At 39.2% G+C, this 24,289-nt stretch overlaps 1 protein-coding gene across 1 annotated transcript in view; it reads right to left on the reverse strand.

The window, feature by feature from the left end:
• The window catches only part of SYNE1 (spectrin repeat containing nuclear envelope protein 1), a 501,407-nt gene that overhangs the window by 316,310 nt on the left and 160,808 nt on the right, over positions 1-24,289 (reverse strand). The window contains 12 exon segments of the mRNA XM_070376885.1: positions 2,007-2,115; positions 3,108-3,316; positions 3,497-3,655; positions 8,357-8,491; positions 10,184-10,348; positions 10,642-10,800; positions 13,718-13,891; positions 16,236-16,379; positions 17,405-17,557; positions 18,027-18,191; positions 20,041-20,243; positions 20,945-21,041. Of these exon segments, the coding sequence (XP_070232986.1) occupies positions 2,007-2,115; positions 3,108-3,316; positions 3,497-3,655; positions 8,357-8,491; positions 10,184-10,348; positions 10,642-10,800; positions 13,718-13,891; positions 16,236-16,379; positions 17,405-17,557; positions 18,027-18,191; positions 20,041-20,243; positions 20,945-21,041 (1,872 nt within the window).

Raw genomic sequence — 24,289 nt, forward strand, 5'->3', positions numbered from 1 at the left:
CTTTCCAGCACAAAAGAACTCAACCTAAGAAGGTTTGTAACACGGAGGCAGAGAAGCCAGAAATTCATTCACCAACACAGTGCCTACTTATTTCACTTTTTGTTCACGTCTTTAACCGAAGTCTATGAATGCTAGAAGGAGCTGTTTCCCCAATGCCAAAACCCGATGTGTAAAATCAGTGTTCTGTACACCAAAAAATTCCCTCCGTAACTATCTACATATTTACAGATATTTCCTTGATCACAACAAAGATGCTTCCAAAAGTACTGTAGAATATGTGACACCAGAACTGGAAATTATAACATATACTTTTTCACCTTATTTTCTGTGAGCTGGAAGGAACAGTGTATTTAAAAAAAAAAAAAAAAAAAAGAAAGTGACAGAGTCCTTTTTTAAATTAGTGGGTTTCTTTTATTGAAGAATTTATTTGGTGAATATTATTATGGATGCTCTAAAGATTTATGGTATTAGTGGTAAAGAATCCACTTGCCAGTGCAGGAGACACAAGAGATGCAGGTTTGATCCCTGGATCAGCAAGGCTCCCTGGAGTAGGAAATGGCACCCCACTCCAGTATTTTTGCCTGAAAAGTGCCACAGACAGAGAACCCTGGTGGGATACAGTCCATGGCGCCGCAGAGTCAGACACGACTGAGCAGCTGAGCACAAAGATTTATTTTAACTTCATTAGCTCATATTTTATGTTTTACTTTGGTTGGTTTTTGGAAGTAGTAAGGTGCACAAACAGGAGCTCAGCTCTAAACCAGGAAGAGAAGACTGACTGGCTAAGATGATACCAGAAAGACCCTAGGCATCAGCATTTGTAGGACTGGGGACCAGGGGAATGGTGCCTGGGGCTGCCTCTCCCTCCTGCACCTGCTTTGTGTAGCTGAGAGCTGTGGACTCTGACTGCTTGTGTTGCTACAAGAGGGTCTTACAGGGCCAGTACCTAGAGAGGAAATAGTTGGTTTTAGAAGCAAATGCTTTCTTCATTCCGAGATGTGAACTTTTTGGTACTATAACAGCAACCAAGAGCAAACATAGACATCTGTCTACAGACGGACATGGTATTGTTGAGTACTTTTAGCATGTCAAGGGATTATAAATTTAATAGGGAAAAAATGAAAATCAGAGGATGGGAATAGAAGGGAAATGCATTCTTATCAGGGCTTCACTGGTGGCTCAGCAGTAAAGAACCCACCTGCCAATGCAGGAGACTCAGGTTCAATTCCTGGGTGGGGAAGATTCCTTGGAGAAGGAAATGGCAACCCACTCCAGTATTCTTGCCTGGGAAATCCCATGGATATAGAAGCTTGGTGGTCTAAGGTCCATGGGGTCGCAAGACTCAGTGACTAAACAACACAACATATTCTCATGAACACCTCTGTGACTTGCAGTGGTTTGAAATACCGAAAGATAAAGAGCATGGACAACAGCATGTGTCTACAAAGCCAAGAGCCAAGATAAGAGGGAGAGGGTTGCTGTGTGCCATTCATAGACTGCAAACTGGATTCAGGCCTGAGGTTCTGTCACCCTGGCTAGGTTTATCAGGCGGTACCCATGCTCACAGGGACTGATCCAACCCAGGATGCCAGTGACATAGAAGCGATGCTTAGAGACCATGCCCAGTTCTCTCATCTTCCGTAACCCAGCTTTTGAGTGGCTGAAAATGTACAAAAACCTGCAGTGTTCTTGTTTTCCATGACTGTTCTTGATCTCCACTGTGTTGTATGCCCACGCATACAATTTTCCTTGCAAGATTCCCCATTAGCTAAAGAGGCATTAGAAGCACCACTGAGCATGACTAAATCTCAGAGCTAACAATGATTCCATAGAGAACACCCCTACCTACAGCTCTCCACAGTAACAGGGGGAGACTTATTTTAAGACAATTTTCAGGAAGTCAATCGTTTTATAGAAAGAAAACAAGACATCAGTTGGACTGTTGCCATTATTTTTTTTTATTAATAGTTATTTTCTAGTAACAAAAAAAGTGGCCCAGAACTTACCTCCAGAGCACGTTTAACTTCTCCTTGATTAGCAGTATCAATGGTCTCATTCTTAATCCCCTTTAACTGGGTCTCCTTTGCAGATATCCAAGAGGAGAACTCAGAAATTCTGAAATAACAGATATTTTCTTATTAAAGGGAGAAAATATCCCCAGGGTTAGAATACATTTTCTATTTTGAGTTTATGCATGGACATTTGATAATCAACTGATGAGAAAATGGGTTAACACATTTCTTTCAACTCATTAGCAAACTGATTAACAAATTTCCTGGCAATGGTTCCTGCCACATGAAGCTCAAGGCAGGAGAGGCTACCCCTGGGCTCAGTCACTTGAACCAAAGGGGAAGCAGAGCAGATGGAGCTCAGCGGTGGAGGAAAATGCATCTCAGAGTCTGGGCACATGGAAGTGAGGAAGGTACACCTGAAGTCTGTCCTCATGTGTCTCCACTAGAGACAGAAACCCAAAGAGGCAGAAGTCCCTTTGGCGGGGACATGAGGAAATGAGAGTGAAAGAGATTGCCTAATTCTGATTCAAAGAGACAACATCTGGGTCACCTGGAAGTAATGTGTTTCACTCTTGTTTCTGACTGAAAGGGAAAGGGAAAGTCAGTCGTGTCTGACTCTTTACAACCCCATGGACTGTATAGTCCATGGAATTCTCCAGGCCAGAATACTGGAGTGGGTAGCCGTTCCCTTCTCCAGGGGATCTTCCCAACCCAGGGATCGAACCCAGGTCTCCCACATTGCAGGTGGATTCTCTACCAGCGGAACCACAAGGGAAGCCCAAGAATACTGGAGTGGGTAGCCTATCCCTTCTCCAGGGGAACTTCCTGACTCAGGAATCAAAATGGGGTCTCCTGCATTGCAGGCAGATTCTTTGCCAGCTGAGTGACCAGGGAAGCCCCGTTTCAGTTTTCTAACTGCAACTCGTTCTTTAAATTCAATGAAGCATTTTTGTACAAGAGCATGTACACAATCCATACCATCTGATTTTCTTCATTGCATAAGACGAAACATATTTCATGACTTGTTTTGCAACGATGTCGGAATTAAAATAATTATGAAAGACCACGTCCTTCGGGGGAGCCACCCACAACTACCTGCTCGTGTAATCCTTCCACTTGTCTGGGTCTCCCACCAGCTTCACGTAGGTGCGGTCAATAGCAGCTCTGAGCTCCTTGAGGGTCACGTGACAGGTCTCAGGTGTGTTCCGGACTGCATCCCGGACTGGAAGTTTCAGACACAGTTCTTCAATGAGCTGTAACCTTTTCTCACAGAGATGGTGAGGGCCCTTGTCACTGAAGAAGATCTAGTGAGCAATAAACATTTATATGATCTCTGTGAGAATCCACACAATACTGCCATATTTTCATGGCTGATTCCCATCTAGTCTAGCAGTATAAAGTATATACGCTACTGAGTGTTTTCAGACCCAAATGGAAGCATCAGTGATATACTTGAAGGGACACCGGGACTCCCTGGGACATACCCTGTGCTCTTTGATGATTTTTTCGCTGCCTTCCTGGGGCACCAGCTTGGTCTCTCGGTCCAGCTCAGCTCTGCACTCTTCCACAGAAGCTAAGAACCTGTTCTTCTCCACCTCAATCTTCAGATGAAGCAAATGATATGGAGCCTCTGCTTGAAGATCCTGCATGCCATAGGAAGAATCCGGAAAATAGGATACCATTCCTGATCATGTACCTTTCCCACTGAAGTGGCAGAAAATATGAGATAGTTCCTCTTCCAGGGGATCTTCCCAACCCAGGGATTGAACCTGTCTCTCTGACCTTTCCTTCATTGGCAGGCATATCCTTAACCACTGAGACACCTGGATAGCTTAGCACAAATGTGACTTAATCCCTTATCATCAGCATTGAGACTCTGTGCTTTGTACTTTTCCAAGTACCAGGACCACAGCCAAGCTTTTCAGCCTGCTGTGAGTTGGGTGTTTCCACAGTGATTATCCTATTTAACTTTAATAGCCCTATATGGTATTAATATTCCTATTTTAAAGATCAGACCCTTGAGGCTCAAGGTTAAGTAGAAAAGCTGGATTTGATTCTAAATCACATACTGATTCCATATTCCCTCTCCCTGGCATGTGTCCTTTTAAATTTTGTCAACAGCCCTATGTGGTAGGAAGGACAGATATTATGTTCACTACACAGGGGTTGAGGGGGTGCGCAAGGAAACCTTATTAGTGAAAAAGCTAGGATTAAGCAGCCCACGGCTCTGACCACCTATCATCTCCTCTTTTCCGTGGAGCATACACTAAGAAAACACAAGCCAGCCAGCACACGAACAATGGCACCCTGACAATGGGAAATGTTTTACATTCTTCTTTAATACAAGTATAAGCTTCATCATTCCCTTTAGTTGTACAATTTATTTTTAGCCTACTTGTCTCCTATGGCATTTAAAAGATTAACATAAAACACTGAAATAACTGATGAGAGAAATGAGTTAAGGCTTTGGTAAGACTAGGACAGATTATATCTCAGAGAGTTGAATGTATGTGTGTGTGTGTCTATGTAAAATAAAATACAGCCTTCAATTATAGTCTCTGTTCCACAGTACATTTTTGATAATGTTAAACCTCAAAGACATCTTTAAAAGCTTGGATTTCTGTAAGCATCTATTTTAAAAAATTCAAATTTAGCAAGTAAAAAGGTATTTATTTCTTTTTTATTTTTATTGAAGCATAACTGATTTACTTCATGGGAAATATATGGGGAAACAATGGAAACAGTGTCAGACTTTATTTTCTGGGGCTCCAAAATCACTGCAGATGGTGACTGCAGCCATGAAATTAAAAGACGCTTACTCCTTGGATGGAAAGTTATGACCAAACTAGATAGCATATTCAAAAGCAGAGACATTACTTTGCCAACAAAGGTCCATCTAGTCAAGGCTATGGTTTTTTCCTGTGGTCATGTATGGATGTGAGAGTTGAAATATGAAGAAGGCTGAGCACCAAAGAATTGATGCTTTTGAACTGTGGTGTTGGAAAAGACTCTTGACAGTCCTTTGGATTGCAAGGAGATCCAACCAGTCCATTCTGAAGGAGATCAGCCCTGGGATTTCTTTGGAAGGAATGATGCTAAAGCTGAAACTCCAGTACTTTGGCCACCTCATGCGAAGAGTTGACTCATTGGAAAAGACTCTGATGCTGGGAGGGATTGGGGGCAGGAGGACAAGGGGACGACAGAGGATGAGATGGCTGGATGGCATCATTGACTTGATGGACATGAGTCTGAGTGAACTCCGGGAGTTGGTGATGGACAGGGAGGCCTGGCGTGCTGCGATTCAAGGGGTCGCAAAGAGTCGGACACGACTGAGCGACTGAACTGAACTGAACTGATTTACAATGTCAGGTGTACAGCAAAGTGATTCAATTATAATACATATATATATATAAATATATACACATATATATATGTTCAGATTATTTCCCTTATGGGTTAGTACAAAGTATTGATTATAGTTCCTTGTACTATATAGAAGGTTCTTGTTGGTTATCTATTTTAAAAGGTATTTCTTTAATTGTGTTTTTCTTATGCAAAGGGCTGAAATTTTTAGCCTATGTTACTGAGGTTAGAAAACAAAATCCAGAAAGTGACACAACCTGATGGAGAGTGATCCAGTCTAGATCTCATGACTCCTTCAGCTAACACATATGAAATTCACCACTCAGTATTTCCTTAGAGCATCACTTGTGAGTCTGCTGCTAGCATAGCTTCCTCCAGTCTGCCCCAAGGATGACACCTTCAAAGGGTCCCGTCACCTACAGCTGCTTCCCCTGACGTGCAGATTCTGAAGTCGGCTTCCACGCGACAAGCCCACGCAAGACGCTCCAGTCACACTGAGCCCAGTGGAACCCGCGTGCCCCTGGCACACCCTCCAGCTTGCTTTCTTCCTCCCTGCTGCCCCCAGATCTCTGCCGCTTTTTAAGGCCCTAGCTCAAAACTAATTACCTGCCTTATTCTTGTCTGCTGTCCAAGTGGTCCACTTCTCTCTTTCAAAGCTTTCCTCAATGTATTACTTACACTTTTTGGAACTTATTATATATTGTACTTTTATTATTTTGCAACTAATTATCTTCCTTACTGGACTCTAAGCTCTCTGGGGGAAAGGATTATGGTTTGTTCATCACTGAATCCTTAACCAATAAATTGTTTTCATTTATATGTTTCAGATAATAAAAAACTAAACCAGATGGCAAAATCCTTGAACACCTCCAACATATACGTGTGTGTATATATATACACACACACACATCTATATGTATATATCAGATCAGATCAGATCAGTCGCTCAGTCGTGTCCGACTCTTTGCGACCCCATGAATCGCAGCACGCCAGGCCTCCCTGTCCATCACCAACTCCCGGAGTTCACTCAGACTCACGTCCATCGAGTCAGTGATGCCATCCAGCCATCTCATCCTCTGTCGTCCCCTTCTCCTCTTGCCCCCAATCCCTCCCAGCATCAGGGTCTTTTCCAATGAGTCAACTCTTTGCATGAGGTGGCCAAAGTACTGGAGTTTCAGCTTTAGCATCATTCCTTCCAAAGAAATCCCAGGGCTGATCTCCTTCAGAATGGACTGGTTGGATCTCCTTGCAGTCCAAGGGACTCTCAAGAGTCTTCTCCAACACCACAGTTCAAAAGCATCAATTCTTCGGTGCTCAGCCTTCTCCACAGTCCAACTCTCACATCCATACATGACCATATATGTATATACCTATCTATATATAGTACATAATTGCAGACTTTATATACAAATATATATAATATATAGGACTTCACTGGTGGCTCAGATGGTAAAGAATCTGCCTGCAATGCAGGAGACCTGGGTTCTATCCCTGGCTCAGGAAGATCCCCTGGAGAAGGAAGTGACTACCCATTCCAGTATTCTTGCCTGGAGAATTCCATGGACAGAGGAGCCTGGTGGGCTACAGTCCATGAGGTCACAAGAGTCAGACACGAGTGAGCAACTAAACACTTTCACACTTTCATACATAATGTATATATATGATGTTTTCATATGAAATATGAATACAGAATATATATTTCATATATGTATGATGTACTTCATACACCATGCTACTGAAATTGTAAGAAACATTTCTTGTCATTTCAATAGTGTATCTAACATAACTAAGATGGGAAGAGTTTATGAAATGTCGCTAAAAAAGTTAAATGCCTTGATGTTCCCATCCCCAAAAATAATCAGGAAAAGAAAGCATACTCTTATGTAATATAATGACATTGATAATACTTAAAAATAGGAAAAGCGGGACTTCCGTGGTGCTCCAGTGGTTAAAGACTTTGCCTGCCAATGCAGGGGATATGGGTTCAAGCCCTGGTCCAGAGGATCCCCTGTGTCACTAGGCAATAAGCTCGTGTGCCACAATTACTGAGCCAGAGGGCCCTAGTGCCTGAGCACTTCAACAAGAGAAGCCGCTGCAGTGAGAAGTGAGTGCACTGCCAACTAGAGAGTAGCGCCTGCTCACCGCAACTTGGGAAAGCCCACATGCAGCAAAGAAGATCCAGTGCAACCACACGTAAAGTAAATTTAAAAAAAATCTTTAAAGCTGTGGTACATATACACAATGGAGTATTACTCAGCCATTAAAAAGAATACATTTGAATCAGTTCTAATGAGGTGGATGAAACTGGAGCCTATTATACAGAGTGAAGTAAGCCAGAAAGAAAAACACCAATACGGTATACTAATGCATATATATGGAATTTAGAAAGATGGTAATGATAACCCTGTATGCGAGACAGCAAAAGAGACACACATGTATAGAACAGTCTTTTGCACTCTGTGGGAAAGGGTGAGGGTGGGATGATTTGGGAGAATGGCATTGAAACATATATGTTATCATATGTGAAACGAATCGCCAGTCTAGGTTTGATGCATGATACAGGATGCTTGGGGCTGGTGCACTGGGATGACCCAGAGGGATGGTATGGGGAGGGAGGTGGCGGAGAGGGTTCAGGATGGGGAACGCGTGTACACCCATGGTGGATTCATGTCGATGTATGGCAAAACCAATACAATATTGTAAAGTAATTAGCCTCCAATTAAAATAAATACATTTATATTAAAAAATTTTTTAAAAGCAGAGACAAAAGAAAATTTAAAAAAAATCTTTAAGAAAACAGGAAAAGCAAAATTCTATCATATTCCTGTTTTATTCAAGCTCAGCTTTTTCAATGGGAAAGGTATTAAAAGCTATGATAACTTTCCCTGGTTTCTAAATTTCTCTGACCATTGAACCCTCACGCCCTCATGTTCTCTTCCCTCGTCCATGATACACGACCTTCCCGTGTGGTCCCAACTCACCTTCCACTGTTTGTGGAGCTTTCTGACGGCTTCCTGCAGGCCCCGCTGCTCCTGCTCAGGCAGAATGTCAGTGAGCTCGTCACACGCTTTCAGGAAAGCATTGAGCACCCTCTGGTCCAGCTGACTGAAAAACTCCTGGCATGGAGAAGGGGCAGAGTGGTCATGAGTGTCAGGCAGAATAAAAGGCAGCATCAGACACCAGTGAAGTAGTCACGCTTCTAAACAAGCCTGTTAGCCAGCTGCTGCCCTCTTCAAACCTTCTGGGTGACTACCATTTTGTTTTCAGGAACAGACTAAAATTATCCACAGTGATGAATCAGAAGCCATTGAATCTGAAATTCAACTAGGACTTTTTTATTTTTTAGAAAAAAGTCTTTCCAGTTTTTAAATTTGATAGAATATTCTAGAAAGTCAATGGGAGATCCTAAAAACTTGATCCCACAGGGACAGAGTTTTAGTTCCTCTTTGGTAAAAGTCAGAAGAGCGGAGTGGAAGCCAGGGCTAAACCTCACAATCCCTCACTCCCTCACTGCAGTGTGTTCCAGGCCTTGCTGGTTCATTATGAGCCATTTCTGCATTCACATCAAGCACACAAACTGTGGACTGAATTGTGTTGCCCCCTCTTCACCGTCCCATCCCATCAAAGTCATATGTTGAAGCCCTAACCTGCGGTGTGATGATATCTGAGGGTGGGCCTCTCATGAAGGAATCAGTGCCCTTTTTCAAGGTGAGACATTGAAGATCTTCCCCTTTACCTATCTCTGCCATGTGAGGACACAGTGAGGTAACCAACTGCATATCAGGAAGAGTCCTCGCCAGAACCCAGCCAGGTTACTACCCTTATCTCAGACTTAGTTTTCAGAACTAAGAAAATAAATTCCTATTGCTTAAGCCACTCAACCTGTCTTTATTTATTTATTTTTTTATGGTAGCCTGGGCAGATGAATACAACACCTGCACCAATATACATGGCTAAGTCTCATAAAGTCTTAGGATTATGTATGCTGGGAAGCTGCAGTGATTCAAAAGAAAGAACAGCAAAGTAGGGGTGTATAAATTTGAATGAGATGTTGGATGGTCATAGACATCAAACCTAAATCCATCAGCTGCATCACAAATGCATTGCATTCATCATTTGAGAGTGTGGCTTGCATAAATATCCACTGAAATTTCAGGAAAAAAGTATATATTGTGAGAGGGAATCATCTCCATACACCATTTAAGAGATTACTCATATTCTCAATACTGATATAATTTAAATGAGTATGATTAACAGGGAGATGGCTTCACAATACAGGCTCAAGTTGTAGATCAGCTATCAAACTTCAAGTGACATGGTACCTATTCCATGTGTGAGATGGCAGAATTATGATATAAGCACAAAGACTTAGCCATCCCCCTAAACTTCTTTCTTAGAAAGCATATGTTGGTCATGAAAGAGTGTTTCAGCTAAATAATGAATTAGTAGTTTGGAGAGTCTGAATTATCTCTCCCATGGTTATCTGCTACTCCAGGGGCTCAAGAATGGCCAATTATAGGGCAGCTTATCAACTGCTTCTGAGGTTCTTTTTGCTGTCATTTCTTCAGGTCTCGTATCTAACAAGTTCCTTCTCCTGGCTCATTTCCCCTCTACCCTCCCTTTCTCCCCTTCCTTCTTCCCTTCCTCCTCCTCCCCCTCCATTTTCTTTTTCTTCCCTCTCTCGCTGTCTCTCTCTTCCGGTCTCTCTCTCCTTCTCTGTATTAGAACATTACGCTCTTTTTAGTTTTCATCCAAGATGGCCTGCTCATGTCCTCACGTCCTCAAGGGCCCGCGTGGGATGGACTCACGGTGTGTCTCTTCAGCAGGTCTTCCGGGTCCCCCTTTTCCTCCAGGCCCTCCTGAGCGACCCTGAGCACCTTCTCCAACTCGGCTCGAGACTCCTCAAACTTCTTCATCAAGCGGCTGTTGGTTTCCACATGTTTCTTCCAATCTCCAGTTTTCTTTACCATATTCTTGATTAAAAAATAATCATCATCATAATGGGATATTGATTTCTAGTCGTTGAAAAAGTCATGTGTTAAAGTATACTGTTTCTTTCAAAAAACACTTGGAGGGAATATATGTCATTATGATGAGAATAATCAATCCTTCTAAATATTAATTAATAACAGAGAAAGAAGTAAAATGATTGGTTTCCAACCTCAGTAGATGAGCTGTTTGTCAAGAGTGAAGACGTGAAATGGGGTAATTAAAGTCATGTTGGAATTTTCCTCATCCACGTCTCTAAGGCAGGCAGTGAACCTACCTGAAAAGCAACGTGCGTATCTGCAATCTTTCTCTGCAGCTTCGTCTGGTCAAAATGCTTTAACACGTTGCTCAGGTTCACAAACTTCTGAACACTCTGACTGCCTTTCTCAATTTGAGTCATGGCTTTCTTACAGCTTTCTTGACAAGCCAACAGGTCCTACAAGAAAAGGGAACTCACAACAATAGTATTTAAAAGGGCAAGAAAGAATGACAGTAACCATTACAAAACATTAACAGCATTATATAGCTTTTAGGCTTTTAATCAGCAATAAGTAAAACCAAAAGTATGGAGAGGTGGTGCTTTTCAGAAGAGCACAATTTTAAGCAATCACTGAAGTCAGTGCCTTTTATATAAGGCATTTAAATGTCACGCTGAGGTTTCTTAAATCTTTTACATTTCATGCCTACCTTATTAATATCAAGAGGATGACAGAGCATCAAAATTGTTATCTGCCTGGTGCATGCCTTCCTTCTACCAACCAACAGGTCCATAATTTATTATACAAAACAATAATGAAATCAATCTACATATCAGGCTATAATCTGCCTCAATAAATTTAATACCAGTGCATATTATACTTTACAGAGTTAGTTGAAGCAGTATATATAATTTGTATATCCTAAAATATACAACATTTGAATTCTTAAGGTCCACAAACTATCAACCTCATTAATAAAATGGTGGACCCCAGGTTGGTTGGTGGATTAGTTGCTAAATTATGTCTGACTCTTGCATGGACTGTAGCCTACCAGGCTCCTCTGTCCATGGGATTTCCCAGGCAAGAATACTGGAGTGGGTTGCTGTTTCCTTCTCCAAGGCATCTTCTCAACCCAGGGGTCGAACCCAGGTCTCCTGCATTGTAGGCAGATTCTTGCATTACAGGTGGATTCTTTACCAACTGAGCTACCAAGTGGACCCCAGATTCTAACACAAAAGACAGCAGACTAGTGGGCCTGGGAATACTTGGCAGTTGTCACACATTTGCAGATGAGAAGCAATGGTGACTCATAGGCCTTTTCACCTGACTATATCCTGGGATCCTGGCAATTTCTGCCTTAGACAGCATGGAAATTATTCAGCTCCATGGCAAGCAGTCATTTTTTTGACTTGAATCTACACCATTTGCACTTCAGCATCCTTGATTACTTTGAAGAAATAGTTCAAACTGGTAATATGGATACCAGTTTGGGTAACTTAGATGCAAATATTAAGAGCAAGATTTCTGTTTTATTTGGGGAAGACAGAGTAAGGATATACTTGTTCATTTTGAACATTTAGGAAGTAAGAGAGTAACATATGTTAGAAAAATCTTGAAGTGAAAGTGAAAGTTGAGCAGTTGTATTTGACTCTTTGTGACCCCGTAGTCTATACAGTCAATGGAATTCTCCAGGCCAGAATACTGGAGTGGGTAGCCTTTCCCTTCTCCAGGGGATCTTCCCAACCCAGGGATCAAACCCAGGTCTCCCACATTGCAGATAGATTCTTTACTAGGTGAGCCACCAGGGAAGCCCAAGAATACCAGAGTGGGTAGCCTGTCCCTTCTCCAGCAGATCTTCCTGACCCAGGAATCAAACTGGGGTCTCCTGCATTACAGGTGGATTCTTTACCAAGTGAGCTATCAGGCAAGCCCTAGAAAAATCTTACTCATATTTTATCATTAAAAATAGTAAACACAATTTTAATTGTGAAAGGATTATTTGATGGAGACATATAGCAATTTGGGAACACATGAAATGGCACTATGATTTCAAAATGAAAGACAATCTTTAACCAATGAGAACCCATTAGAATAGGGTTTGGTGGTATAATCATTGCGTGTGTGCTCAGTCACTCAGTCGTGTCCGACTCTGCAACCCCATGGAATGCAGCCCACCAGGCTTCTCTGTCCATGTAACTTTCCAGGCAAGAACACTGGAATGGGTTGCCATTTCCATCTCCAGGGGAATCTTCCTGGACCAAGGATTGAACCCACATCTCTTGCATCTCCTGCATTGGCATCATCACTGTGACTTATCATTACTACTACTAATAATGTTAATTGCTACCAGTTATAGAGTATGTGCCCTAATGTGTTAGTCCTATTACAGAATATTTAATGTAATCTCTACAGCAAGTTCTCAACTTAGGTACCACCACTCCCATTTCAACGTGAGAAAATAAAGCTAATCAAGGCTTTGTAATTTGCTGTATCAGATCTGAATACCTGTCTGACTCACTTCAGATGTTCTCTGCTCCTTCTGCTAAGTGATGCTGCCTGCCTTCCATGAGTCTATTTTGATGAATACAGTGGCAAACCTTTTGCCCATCAGTTTCACCCTCTGTTGCTGAAGTTCATTTATAATAAACCAACTAAATAAGCCAATTAACTGTCACACTCAGTAGGAGGCTGTTCTGCATACAGATTTGCTTGCTAAAACTGAGACAAAGAAGAACGATTCTCACTCCAAATACATTTCCAGAATGCTATGGTCATGTCGATCGGTCTAATCCTAGAGCCGTGAAAAGATCCCATAAGACAGATGATAGACACTGGACAGAAATGGAATGCAATTATTTATTTCTGTACATACCTAAATATATACAATTTAAAATTTATCTATACAGTTTTTATCTACATAAATATGCAGGTATGCCTAAGTCGCTTCAGTCATGTCTGACCCTCTGTGACCCATGGATTGTAGTCTGCCAGGCTCCTCTGTACATGGAATTCTCCAGGCAAGAATACTGGAGTGGGTTGCCATGCCCTCCTCCAGGGGATCTTCCCAGCCCAGGGATCGAACCCACATCTCCTTGGCTTCTGCATTGGCAGACGGATTCTTTACCACTGAGCCACCAGGGAAGCCCCTATGTAAATATACCTATATATAAATATATAGAGAGATATAACATTTTTTATTCTATCTATAGTGCATAGGCTTTTCATCTTTGGCCATGCGATTTTGTTTTGAGTTGCCAGTACTATTCTATTAAAAGTTTTCTTCTCTTATCACTGAATTTCTATCATTATATGCACCTCAGTGTTACTACCTATGCATTCAATTAACTAGGTCTCCTGAAAGAAAAATTTCCTTACCTGATGTTTCTGTTTAAAAAGAGGACTAGATTGTGCCTCATGTTCAAGAACTGTCATAATTTCATCGATTTTCCCAAGTGAGTCATAAAAGGCCGTCATCTGCTTTTCTAATTCCTCCAACGGTACCAACAGCTGCTGAGACTCAGAAAGGAGTGGGGAGTAACAGTCTTTGACCTTTAAAAAAACAAAGCCACAAATTGCATCGAAGGCCATGAAAGACCATAAGCTCAGGGCACTATTCATAGCTCTCAGGAATGTTTTCTTCATTATGAGGTCGTTTTGTGCTTACAGATCTCCGGAGATACTCTTTAATGATATTTCCTGTGTATTGTTAAATTTTGATGTAAAAAAAAGCGCTACTATTGTACCACTGAGACAAGTAAATGCTACGGAGCTTTCTCATGAAAATACATCTATAGGATGTATTTGCTCATTTGGATAGGTCTTGCTTATGTAAATTATGTCAGTGAGCCAGATGGCATCAAATTCCATTTTATGAACTCTGCAACCCATCTTCACATTGGGCTCAAAATCTGACCTAAGACAGTCGTGAATGACCATTATCTAAGCCGACTTGGACTTTCCAACTTCATTTCTAAGAACTCCACTACTTGACCCCTTAACTCTAGACAAACTTACAAAATTGTTGATGCGTTCCTCCCAGGGAGGTCCTGTGCCTCTCCTAACCTCCTTCAAGCTCCATGCTTAGCCTCTCTTTCCCCAGTGATATCCCACTCACACCAAGCACTCCTGTCATATACAAATTTATTCACAAAGGTTCTCAGGCTGGTTCTCCCTCATCTGAATTGGCCTAGCTCTCATCTGTTACTTCTCTTTTTTTAAAATGTTATTAATTCATACACCTGCATTGTCTTTATCTTCATGATGAGCTCCTGAAGATGATCTCCATCAAATGTCTGCTTTGTCATATTTGTTGAAATCCAGGAACTCATACAATCTTGCAAGAACTTCATGCCCCCCTCGTTTTATTTAGAGTTGCTCCCAAAGTATTATGGTTGACCAAAATACAATTTGCATTTTCCCTAAGGTGGTATGAAAAAACCCGAATGGACTTTTTGGTCAACCCAATGCTTTTGGAAACCAAGGAAAGGAAATTAAGTATCTGTTAGTAGATCATTTATTTTTTTCTTTACCTTGTAATTATTCTCATGCTCTTGGATATACCAAATGAAGGAGAAACTCATAGAAAGCAAGCCACTGTCCTGTTGCCACAGGACTCTGTTAAAATTAGTGAACAAAATAAAGAGAATCTGCTGACATGTGTAATAATTGGTATACATTCTAAATCTTCTCAGGACACAAAAGGAATCTTACCAAGATGCTATATCTAACAGCAGTTAAGAAAGTGTGATGACTTACCTGTGTCTAAAGGAGCAATTTGCTTTCTCAGAAGTTGCCCTAAATCACTAAACCCAAGCTAGGCTGAGATGTGCCAGCCCAAGACACAGCTCTAAAGGCTGCTTGAAGGTTATCTAATTGATAATGTTGACTCCAAATTGTACCAAATCCTTATAAATAATCTTGAATATTTGAAAGGATTTAAAATTACCATTCTAGTATATACCAGTTTGACAAAATTTTCTCTTCTTTCTATGGCCTTGATTCTTCCTATTTCTACCTGTCTCATTTATTCCTTTTTAAAATGAATTCTCCACAGTTGATTTCATATTTTCATATTGGTCTTTCTCTTTCTAAATTTCCTTTTCTAATTAATAGGGTTTTCTGTCTTATTTCCCTTTGTTTTCCAATTCTTCATTACAAAATTTTCTCTTCACTTACATAATCACTCCTTTTTTTTTTTTTTAAGGAAAAAACCAGGTATTAATTACCCAGTTTAAATGGACTTTGAGAACAATATCATCTTTATAAAATGCAACTTCAGATAGATAAAAATCCTAATGAAACTTTCAAAGCTGTTAAGGAAAACCCCTCAATAGAATAGAAATGACTTATGGGTCATTTCATATTCTTTGAGTTTCCTGCACAGAAGTGGCATAAATGTATGTATCCTAAGTCCAAAGTGAACTCTGTGAGATGAAGAGGGAAGAATTTCACTATTTTGTGGCTGTGCAAGTGAAAAGAAATGGTGTAATAAAGACCGTGTAAGTATGTCCAATATCAATACACCCCAATACAAGAGGATGCTGGAATTCTTTCTCACTTAAATATATGATGTCTTCCTCCTCCTCTTCTTCTCCCCTTGTGTCCCATTTCATCACTTCTCACTGGTCCTCTGATCTTCCAGAGGAGGCTTATCTTCCTATTAAAATACACGTACTAGTACTTCTACATGAAAGAGGCAAGGCTTCAGTTATCATCTCCATAGTTTCATTTTTTAAAGCTCACGACAAAGTTACTAGACGAAGAATCCCAATAAGAAATAAACACAGGATCTGCTAACAAGTGAATGAGTTGTCTGCAGTGACAGAAAAGTAAGACGAGCAGAAAGTGATGTTGGTCCTGAATGGAGTTTCATGCTTTAAAAATATTTTCCCACCTTGGTTAGTTGTTCTTTGAGCCCAGACATGGTTGAAAACATTTCATTAGCTTCTTCTTGAGAGATCTCTTTGGTAATGAGGTGCGCTGTCTTTGTTATCATCTTATACTGAGCATCCATCACAGGCACCCTCTGTTCAATATCCTACATGAATCATTGAAACAGCTATGTTAACACATGATGCATTTACTCTTAATTTCAAGATTTGACAAATGGATACAGATCAATATGTACTGAATAAAACTCTATACTTGTAATAATCTTCTGGAGAGTCCAATGATTACTTTCCTTCATTACTAATATATGATATATTGATATAAGAAAATAAATAGAAATAAATATAAGAAAATACATAAAATGAATAGAATTTAACAAATAAATTTCCTTAAATATCACCATAAATCCTTAGGTTAACATAAAGATAAGCAGAAGTGATCTTTACACTTTCAAGATACATATTAATGTAATCTGTAAACATTATATCAGGTAAATGCATGTTAACAATTTGGGGCAATTCTGATTTTAAAAATGAAACAACTTACTTCTTTAAAATAAGTAACATTGCAAAAATTTATAAATTAGAGATAATAATGAAAACTTAATAGTCTTCTCACACCAGAGCCAACACCCCTACCACCACAAGGCTCTGCTAAAATTACTTAAACAAAATTAATATTTTTCCTGTGTGTATTTACACCTATTTTTATTTTTACAAAAAAGGATGACGCTTTGTTTTGCTTTTCTTACTTAATGATATATTGGAAAAGTCTTTCCAGATCATTAAATATTCTTCCACCGCTTCATTTCTGAGAGCTGCAGGGTATTCAAAATATATAAACAGCACAATTCATTTAGTAAATCCTTTATTGTTGGAGGCATTTACGTAGAGGTATCTCCAGACACCTGTTTTTCCCTAGTACTCTAAAATTCAGTTGTAGAAAATGAAAATTTCTATTAAAAAACTATTTTGAAGTTACTCTATGGTCAATACACATCTTAAAAAACTTAGATAGCTTTTTTATGAGACCAGAAATCAGGATATGCATACATGTCACAGTGATGCCAAGGAGACACAGAAACAGTTCTTGTAATGACCTAAGTAGCTTCACTGATCTTTCTTTACACAATAGAATAGGTTTTTCACTTTATGTTCCAGAAAACCAGCTCACCTCCAAGTCTTGAATTAATAACTTGACATTCATAAAAGAGACTTCTAAGGGCTCTGAAAGTTTCCTATGGGCTTCAGTTGCAAAATCAGACAAGATAGTAACACAATCGTTGTATTCTTTCTTCATTCTGTCCAACTCATCAGCTCGAGCATACTGTTCAGAAAAGGGAGTGGGGCAACACAGAAAACCATTAAGCCAAGACTCAGGAAGCTTGTTTAACTTTCATTTCTACATACTATCTGGAATTTTTAGGTGGTAGGAAAGACTCTGATTCCTGATTCTTATTTTAGATATACTTGAAGTTAGTCAAATTACTGTGAAAAGAAGAAAGGAACTAGCCTAGAAGCAACGAATTATGATTTAAAGCATGAATCATTCCATGTAAGTAAGCTCCATATGTCAATATAATCCTTAATCAAACTATACATTTCTGTTATGTTCCTTCATTACAAATTGGAAAGAATAAAGGACCAGATAGAAACATAACAGTTCTAAACACATCTGTACTCTGCCTTAATAAGCCCATGCTATAACAGTAAAGAGTCTCTAAACAGACTGTTTATCACGACATTTATGACACACCCATCCATGTTCTAGGCAGAAACATATTTGAAAAACATACTTGCTTGACTTCCATAAACAACTCCCTCCATCGCCCATTTAGCAGTAGTAATTGCTGTTTGAGATCACGGGAAACCATCTCATCACACGTTTCGATTAAAAAATTGCCAGCATCATTCATGGCCGTGTGCTGCTGTATCCAATGAGGCAAATTTCGGAAAAAATCCTAAACAAGAAACAATGCACACTCGTGTAAATCATAAACCAAAGGTTAGTAGATGATATGAAAGTAACCAGACCATGAGAAATCCCTTGGTTCTAGAATTTGTGCAAATTTTAAGGTGAATTTTAACTCTCTTTCAAAACGGAAATTTTTAACAAAAAAGTTAAAAAATGTGAACTAGAAATTGTGCCTTTTCACAAGAACATGTGTGCCACATATTTTGCTGAAAACAAAACAACATGATGACCACATTCTGTTATTCCTATTTTGCAGATGAAAAAGCTGAATTTCTGTGAATGTAAGGGACTTGTGCCTCTATTCTTCAGGCTAGTAAATACCAGTGCCAGAGTCATATAAAAGGTATAATATTTTAGGGAATATATAGCTTTAGGGAATATATATATATATATCTTTCTCAAGAAAGATTTTACTGATTACTTTTAATATTAAAATCAAATTTTAAAATCTGAATACAGTCCATGAAGATAATTAACAATCATGAAGATAAACTCTTCAAGGAAAATTTTTAAAAAGTCATTATCTGGGCCAAGAATACATAATATAATGACATCCTTCCTTATTTAGGGTTACACATTTGACGATGGAGCAGCTTCCACTGGATTTCAAATTGTGTGCGTGTGCACACACACACATATGCACCATGGTGAAAACCAAGAACACCATAATTCAAAATCGATTTCACAAGTCATGTGTGGGAGGACTTCCTACATAAACCAGTGAGAACACCCTTGGATGAAATTATCACATATGACATCTGCTAGGGCACTGCCAGTCTAATCAGAAAAGCCAAAATCTGTGTGGGTTACAGTTGGTCAGGTACACGAAAGCACTTAATCTATATGAAATATAGAATGGGAAACATATAAAAATTATACATCTGCTTGTATAACATAATAATCAAAGAACCAAACTTGAATGGCAAGCAGTAATTCTAATATAAGTGCTATACCTCTCAATGGAGGTCTGGCATTTTAATGTTTTACATAAAAGTTGTTTTTCCATGAGAAAATACCAGACTCCCATTGAGAAGTATATATACGGAAATCAGTCCATTTCATGTGATATTTTAATGTAAGTGATATTAAAGACAGCAATTCTTGCACACACCTGTAACTGGAGGAAAGAAAATCACTCCTACCCAGAAGAAGACCTTGAATGACAGTTGATAAAATCCAAAAACAAACTTCCAGAGAGACAAACATGTGGTGACCCATCTGTTGAATCTGTATAATGCCATCACACAGATTTAGGGCTACGTTAGCCAAAATTGTTTTAAATGATCAGCATTCAGTCGCTCAGTCTTATCCAACTCTTTCCGACCCCATGGACTGTAGCCCACCAGGCTCCTCTGTCCATGGAATTTTCCAGGAAAGAATACTGGAATGGGTTGCCATTTCTTTCGCTAGAGGATCTTCCTGACCCAGGGATCGAACCCGGGTCTCCTGCGTCTCCTGCGTTAGCAGGTGAATTCCTGGGAAGCCCAAAGTTGTTTTCATCCTCTCTTAAATTAGGAAATCCAGAGGCTGCGCCCTTTAAGTCATAGACCTTATTGTGCGTATAGCGCCCTCTGCTGCCCACTGGGTTTGGCTGCCCCTCCATCAGTTACGGCTCTCTGAATGCAAAAGTCCAATACTGTCTTAATGTTAAGCTTTAAAAGCAGAACATTTCTTGGTCTAAAATAATTTACTAACCTGAAAGTGCAGCGTTTAAGGCAAAGTCAGGATTTGTGTGACATGTATGCAAACACACAACACTCCCTAGAGCAGTTTGCTGTGAAAGTCACCTATTTCCAAATTCGCCTGTGCTTGTTAGTTGTAAGTAGCAGTCTTACCTTTTTGGCATGTTCTGACTGATTTAGCATTTTTTCAGCATCCTCGAGCCAAGCCTGAAGACTAGCCACGGTATTGCCGTATCGGTCCCAGTTGGCGATGACTTCCTCTAGCATGCTTCGCACACTCCTGACTTCCACGGAGAGGTTCCTCCACTGGGCAGTGGTTTCATTCATGAATTTCATCACATTCTCAGCTTCTTCCACTGAAACAGATAAGTTATAATCCCTGTTTTATATTTTAAATCCACCACACCTTTTTTCTAGGGTCTATTTGGAGGGCATTCATGATTCTTCTTAGGATTTTAAATTTAACAGATGTAATGTTAGAATCACATTCAGCTAATGTTGGGGATACCTTATATCTTATTCATAGATATTTATAAAAATTAAAGACAATGAATATTTAAAATTTCTGATAAATGGTATATATTAATAATAGATGGCATAGATTTGTTTGCATTTTATATGCATTCAGATAGACACATATATAGTACAATCATAAATGCTATAGTTCATTTTCAGCAAATATGAGAAATATATCTGCAAAATGAAACAGACATATTTTACAATTGTGTCTTTCCACAAACTTAAGTTTTCATTCATTTTATTATAATATTCAGGTTGGTCCAATTTTGCCTTTAACAATTGGAATTTAAAATAGGTTTGACCATTACAATTTAGAAAGTGAAAACTTATTTTCCTTTCTCTTAGAAAATCACACACACACACACACACACACAGGAAAGGCATAACACAAAGTCAAGGGAACTGAATCCAATATGACTTTTCAGGCCAATGGCATGGTCACACAACGATTCTGCAGAGAAAAACTGGTTTAATCGTACAGATACACGTAGGTTCTAATTCTACTGTATTCAATACTACAACAAATTCTGTGTTTTACCTGAACCATCAGCTTTGACATACATCTCAGCTGTCTGTTTCAAGATCTGGTATGTCACTTCATATTGTTCAAAGAACTTGCTATTTTCTATAAAAGACTGGAAAAAAGAGGGAATGGTTAGGTGATAACTAATATAGGCTTATGCAGACATGCCAAATTCAGTCTTCTGCAGTGCAGGTATGTGGCTATGTTACCCAAATTTACCAACCTCACTTTTCTTCAAAACATCGACTTAATTCAACTGCCATAAATAAATAACCTGATTATTCCTGAGAATATAACTTTATTCCCCACTTTTGCTTCTAATTCACCCCTAGATTGAGAAAATATTGAGATTGAGAAAAAGTGTACACTTCTTCTCCACCCAAGGGTTTGTTTTTAGAAGAGACAGAAGCTTCTCCAGAGTATGTGGGGCTAACATTTAGAAAGCACTAAATTTGGAACAACATTTGAAAGTGTCCCACTGGGTCTTAGCTGTGGGATTCTGTTGCTCTTTGAACAATAATTCTGGTGGATGATGATTCTGAGGTATCTCAGAGTATAAATAACTGGCACAAGGCACACTTTCTTGAAAAGTAAATACAAAAATACTTCCAAGTAGAAAATTGCTAAATAATCATACATCCTATCCATGTTATCCATCTTCTCATATTTTTATTAATCCTTCTCCAGGGGATCTTCCCGACCCAGGGATCAAACCCGGGTCTCCTGCATTGCAGGCAGATGCTTTTTGACCTCTGAGCCACCAGGGAAGCCTCAGCAGAAAAATTAAAGATAAGATACATCTATATCTAATACAGTGGTGGTTTAGTTGCTAAGTCATGTTCAACTCTTGCAACCCTGTGGACTAGCCCGCTAGGCTCCTCTGTCCATGGGATTCTCCAGTCAAGAATCCTGGAGTGGACTGCCATTTCCTTCTCTGAGGATGTTCCCAACCCAGGGACTGAACCCACGTCTCCTGCATTGCAGGTGGATTCTTTACTGCTGAGCTACCAGGGAGCCCTTATATCTAAAACATCTGTATGCAATTTACGTATGCATTAGAGTTACTATAAGCAAATGGAGACTAATGGAGGACACACAGGTGATTTTTATTATTGCTAACTCCAGGAAATATGAAATAATTCCTGTTTCAAAAATCATTCCTACTTTTCTAAAAGTAGAAAATTAAAGCAATTATAGATAACAACATATTACCAAAGGCTTCTTAATTCCTTTTAATAGTGTAATTAGTTCCTATGATTTAAACTCAGTAAAATACTTTGTGTCACTACTATAGAATATAAAATTGGTCTTCAAAAACTAGCTGAAGTTCTGAATAGGATGCTGATGAATGCTTAATGTGAAGATGCAAAATGCTTGTGAGCAGATGCAAAACTATTCATACAACAATTTCATAGGCATCCCTAGATTTTATTCATAGAAATTTATAGCATTTCACGACTATATTTAAAAAGTTACATATAATACATTTCATACCATTTTATGTTTGAATTTACTACATAGTAACTATTCTTCATGGGTATATTGAATAAAGCTGCGAATTATCTGGAATGAGGGATTCCCTGATGAATACCTTACCCAATAAGTGAAATAGGCTTTCTTGTTTTTGTTGAGAATTGGTTAGCTCATTATTTAGCCTTATGTCCTATTCCCTTAACCTCTGCCTGCTCCCCAAATGGAGAAAGAGTAATTTAATGGAATTTAAACTTTGAATAATTTCACAAATAAGTAGGTCCTGATTTCATCAAACATGGATGATTACACCTAATTTTCAAGACCTGGTAAGAAACTGAAGAAACAAATATATTCAGCAAAGTTTTAAAAAATAGTCTCCATTTAGTTTGGACCCAATTTCAAGGAGCTAATGGGAAAACAATTGCTCAAAGTGTCAAATAAACGGAAAGCAGTGCCTACATCGGACAGTAAAACATACACATGCTTTTGCTAGAGTGATTTACAAATTCATTATAAATGAATAAGAGAGAAAAGTTATTTCCAGTTTAATTTTTGGTATGGGTGGGGAGAAGAATGTTTTAAGAATATTATAAATGTAGAAATTCATTAAAGTACTTTTGAGTTTTCCTTAAGGACAAAGACATCACTTTGCTGACAAAGGTCATGTGGTCAAAGCTATAGTCTTTCCAGTAGTCATGTACGGATGTGAGAATTTGACCATAAAGAAGGCTGAGCAGTGACAAATTAATGCTTTCAAAGACTCTTGAGAATCCCTTGGACTGCAAGGAGATCACATCAGTCAATCCTAAAGGAAATCAACCCTGAATATTCACTGGAAGGACTGATGCTGAAGTTGAAGCTCCAACACTTCAGCCACCTGATGCGAAGAGTCAATTAACTGGGAAAAAACCCTGATGCTGGGAAAGACTGAAGGCAGGAGGAGAAGGGGGCAGCAGGGGATGAGATGGTTAGATAGCATCACCGACTCAATGGACATGAGTTTAAGCAAGCTCTGGGAGACAGTGAAGGACAGAGAAGCCTGGCATGCTGCAGTCCATGGGGTTGCAAAGAGTTGGACATGACTTAGCTACTGAACAACTAGGAGGAAAACTAAATAATAAATTTTTGAGGAGGAAGCCTTATTTGTTATTTTAGTTTTAAAATTGTTTCACTTACTTCTGCCCTTTCTTTCTGAGTCCTGAGTAACTCCACTTAGTAACATGAATTACTTTGTCTATTAGAATCACTTCAGCAGGAGGACTGCTAACTCCCTTTTTCGCTGTGAGCCATCTAGACAAAGTCTTCAGAAGAATGCCAAATTAAGCACAAATGTGTGTTTAAAATACCAGTGATGGGGTTAGTTTATTATTTTTTTTAATACAGCTTACATTTGGAAATCAAGTTCAACAAATAAGCTGTGTTGGTCAAAGGACTTTTAAAGTTGATGGCACTTCAAGAAAAGGAAGCTATTTCTTTATGCTGCAAAATTCAAAGAATTGGAAGGGAGTAAATTTCTACTATGAAAAGAGAAATATAATAACTACAAAGCTCATGAATTTCACTCAAAGAGAGCTAAACCAGACAGTTTAAGGTTTTAAAAAATCAACTGAGATGTGAGAAGTACTTTCATTAGAACTGCTTATTGACTTTAATAAAATCATTACAAATATTAGACTAAATGTTCATATTGCATAGGCTGCATTCACTTTATCTACACTTCCAAGAGCTTTTCTTCTATGTGAAAGAATGAAATACTGTCTCATTTCTTTCAGTATAAAATTGGAGCGTGTGTAAAGTAACACAGTTATGTCATGAACAGTTCTGACATCACGAACCAAACCAATCATCTTCTTATTATATTACAGTATGTAATCTCTTACCAGGATC

The sequence above is a fragment of the Bos mutus genome, chromosome 9 (assembly GCF_027580195.1).
Source record: "Bos mutus isolate GX-2022 chromosome 9, NWIPB_WYAK_1.1, whole genome shotgun sequence".
Taxonomy (NCBI): Eukaryota; Metazoa; Chordata; class Mammalia; order Artiodactyla; family Bovidae; genus Bos; species Bos mutus.